Genomic DNA, 2,988 nt, shown 5'->3' on the forward strand with positions numbered 1-2,988 from the left:
GTCTTAATTCATCTTCTTAATTATTTTTTTAATATTTAAAAGAAAAAAATTTAAATGTTTTTTTTTAACTTAAAAAGATAAGAAATTTAAAACTTTTTTTAGAAGGTAGAAAGATAACTAAATAGATGAGCTAGGACTTCAAATAAATTTTTTCGTTAAAAATTGTTTTATAACGTTTGTAAGACAAGAAATTGAGCTCGAGTAATTCACAAGAATGAACAAAAATGAATGAGCCAACGATGATAATGAAGACGGAGAAAAAATCGTCGACAAAATAAGTAATGTACCCTAAGGATGTTAGGATTTTACAGGAATAATTTGTTCTTCATATTACATTATTTTGATGCAGCGCTTGATACTAAAAAAAACAGGGATATATGGATATCATTAATGATATTTTATAATTCTCAAGTGAACCAACTCTAACTATGCCAACAACGGCCTCAACCATTGAAATTTGAAGGGCTTTAAGCAGTGCATAGCTTTGGCCATAGCTCTCTTCATTTCCCTTCAAATAAAATATCATTCAATTGAGTAAGTCATTTTCTGGAAATACTAACTGCAAGTCTTCATTGTCTCTATAAACTTGAACTAGAACTGCAGCCTTGTACACAAACATCCCAAACATGGCTGGCACAAGCTGAAATGAACAACATATATTAATGCAAATGACCATGTGTTTTGTCTAGTGATGTGTACTTCAAATGTTTTATAGCATAAGTTTCAAATTTTACCTGAAAATCAAAGAAATCATTGGTAAAATACTGATGGGACAGAACCCAAATACCATAGATTGCTGCCGGAATCACAAGCCTTGGAGATGAGAGGGACATGCTACAACCCTTTATCAACCGCTCCAATGAATCTTGTAGGTCCTCACTTCTTATACCAATCCTGGTTTATAAGAACTTGTTTATCAAAACAAGGGATGATCAACAACAACATAAGAACTTCTTTATGTTTTTATTTCCAATATTTTCTGTTTTAAGAATTTTGTGAAGATAAGATGAAAAAAGAAAATAAGATTTTATTGTTTTAGTTTTTTCTCTATAAAATCCTGAAAACAAAAAATACAAAAAATGAAAACAGAAAATGTTTTCTCAAACCAAATAGACCCCTTAGTAATTATGAAATTGTAAACAAGTTTGAGTTTTACTTCTTGGGCTTCTTTTTTCTGAATATCTGAGCAACAGATTCAGTGGAGAGGTTATCTGCATGTTGATACAATAGCCGAAGATACAAGCAACTGCATTGCAGATTATATCAGTTTAATTAAATACCATAACAATCATTGGAAAAACAAGCTGCCATTTTCTTCTCATCCACATAGAGAAGCACCTACTTAAAAAGAAATCACATTCACTACAGAAAATTAAATAAATGCAAATCAAACCTGAAAAGAACTCCAATCCCATAACTCACAGCAGCCTCCACATCATAAAGCAACAATAAAAATGATTGAGAGATTAGAATCAGTATGCTAGCTTTGTATGATTTATGAACTTTGATAGCAAGTTGTAAAATCTTCTTTCTTTCTTTTTGGCAACAGAAGAGAAAATAGTTATTTAAACAAAGAGCTTACCTGTGCTGATAAAGTTATGAAGCAATATCCACTACAAGCTAGTCCAATACCTATGGATATGAGAAGTATTTCCCTCTTGAGCTACAATTACAAAATCATGAAAAAGAATCAGAAGCTTCCTTAACATCTGAACAACAATTGCTTAATCAAAGCTACATGCCTCAGATAACATCACACCATTGTCTTTGAGACAATAAACCTACTGAGTTTCAAGATAAGTATCATACAGATTCATATTTCAGAATGTTCAGTTTCCTCCGTCGTTCGCTGCTATCCTGCAACATCTGTTAGTATACATGAAGACAAGCATCCTCTATTATTCAACGATTGAATTACTATAATTATTGACTGAAGAAAGGGGAGCTGGCCATAGTATTCATCTGATAAAACACAAAATGAAGTTCTAGAAATGTTAAAAAGTATACCTTAGCATTCAGTTTCTTGTTTATTGGGGCAGAATTTTCACCTAAAACCCACTCCTGGGTTCTTGAAAGTTTCAAAAAGCCATCATCATCAATATTACTCTCAGTGATCTACAAATATTACAAGCATCTGATGTGATTGAATTGCCTGATCAATGAAATCATACACAACATGATATACAATTGAATCATAGCAATTCAATGAAACAATGTATGGAAGCCAAGTTTGAAACTGAACCTGCCCTGGTTGTTGAGAAGTGTTGCCAATATCATAAGATTCAAGAGAAGTACTTCTGAACTTTCTCTGCCATAACATATCAGACAGCCTTGATATGAAATCCCCATTGACTTCTCTCTCCTCAAGAAATATTTGCAAGACATCCTCCTCTACATCACTCACTGTCACTGATAATCAAAGAGTTTCAACTCATTAGCTTTCATTACAAACAAATATCACCTCTTATTTCTTTTTAAAGATTAAAGGATAATAATGAAAGCTTGAAACTAGAGCATACATGGGGAAGCATTATCCACAGAAAGGAGACAAAAACGCTATCTGAATTCTCAAAACATGGGGAAATGAAGAAGAGAGGTGGTAAGTGCTAACCTGAAGGAGGAGCAGCTCTTAAAACTGAGACGGATGGAGAAATAGAAGTGGAAAAAGAACTTGGGAAACGAGACAAGACATGAATTCTGGGGAGCTGAAGGTTGGAAGAAGAAGAAGAAGAGGGTAAGAATCCAATCCTTGAAAGAGCGTCCATTATGGATGGATGAAAGGCTAATTGTTCATTTCAGTGTAAAGAAAGAATTGTGTGTTATTTGGTCAAAAAATATCTGAGCTGAGTAGAGTGATGAGTGATCTATCATCTCACTTTGGAAAGTAACATTATCCGCTGTCACAACTCACAACTTCAACCTTAAAATTTACATGACATAATGGTAAACTAATGACAAGTTCTATATCATTTTCTATGTATAAAAAAC

At 33.0% G+C, this 2,988-nt stretch overlaps 1 protein-coding gene across 2 annotated transcripts; it reads right to left on the reverse strand.

Moving 5' to 3' along the window:
* On the reverse strand, positions 241 to 2,921 carry LOC107614143. 2 transcript variants are annotated; one of them, XM_016316369.2, is made up of 9 exons: positions 2,612 to 2,921; positions 2,243 to 2,409; positions 2,008 to 2,115; positions 1,810 to 1,866; positions 1,583 to 1,663; positions 1,394 to 1,428; positions 1,157 to 1,246; positions 735 to 894; positions 241 to 640 (listed from the first exon to the last, which is right to left on the reverse strand). In XM_016316369.2, the coding sequence occupies exons 1-9, from the start codon at positions 2,763 to 2,765 to the stop codon at positions 527 to 529; spliced, it is 966 nt and encodes a 321-aa protein (XP_016171855.1). In that variant the 5' UTR covers positions 2,766 to 2,921; the 3' UTR covers positions 241 to 526. The 2 variants fall into 2 exon arrangements, with proteins under 2 accessions (XP_016171855.1, XP_020964364.1); XM_021108705.1 differs by lacking the exon at positions 1,810 to 1,866.

The sequence above is a fragment of the Arachis ipaensis genome, chromosome B08 (assembly GCF_000816755.2).
Source record: "Arachis ipaensis cultivar K30076 chromosome B08, Araip1.1, whole genome shotgun sequence".
NCBI classification, from domain to species: Eukaryota; Viridiplantae; Streptophyta; class Magnoliopsida; order Fabales; family Fabaceae; genus Arachis; species Arachis ipaensis.

Excerpts from the sequence above, each read along its gene's own strand:
- LOC107614143 (XM_016316369.2), bottom strand. The coding sequence starts at position 2,765 with ATGGACGCTCTTTCAAGGATTGGATTCTTACCCTCTTCTTCTTCTTCT. Across the intron at positions 2,116-2,242 it reads CTTCTCAACAACCAGGGCAG|ATCACTGAGAGTAATATTGA; the intron begins GTTCAGTTTCAA and ends TAATATTTGTAG. Across the intron at positions 1,867-2,007 it reads ACAAGAAACTGAATGCTAAG|ATGTTGCAGGATAGCAGCGA; the intron begins GTATACTTTTTA and ends GTATACTAACAG.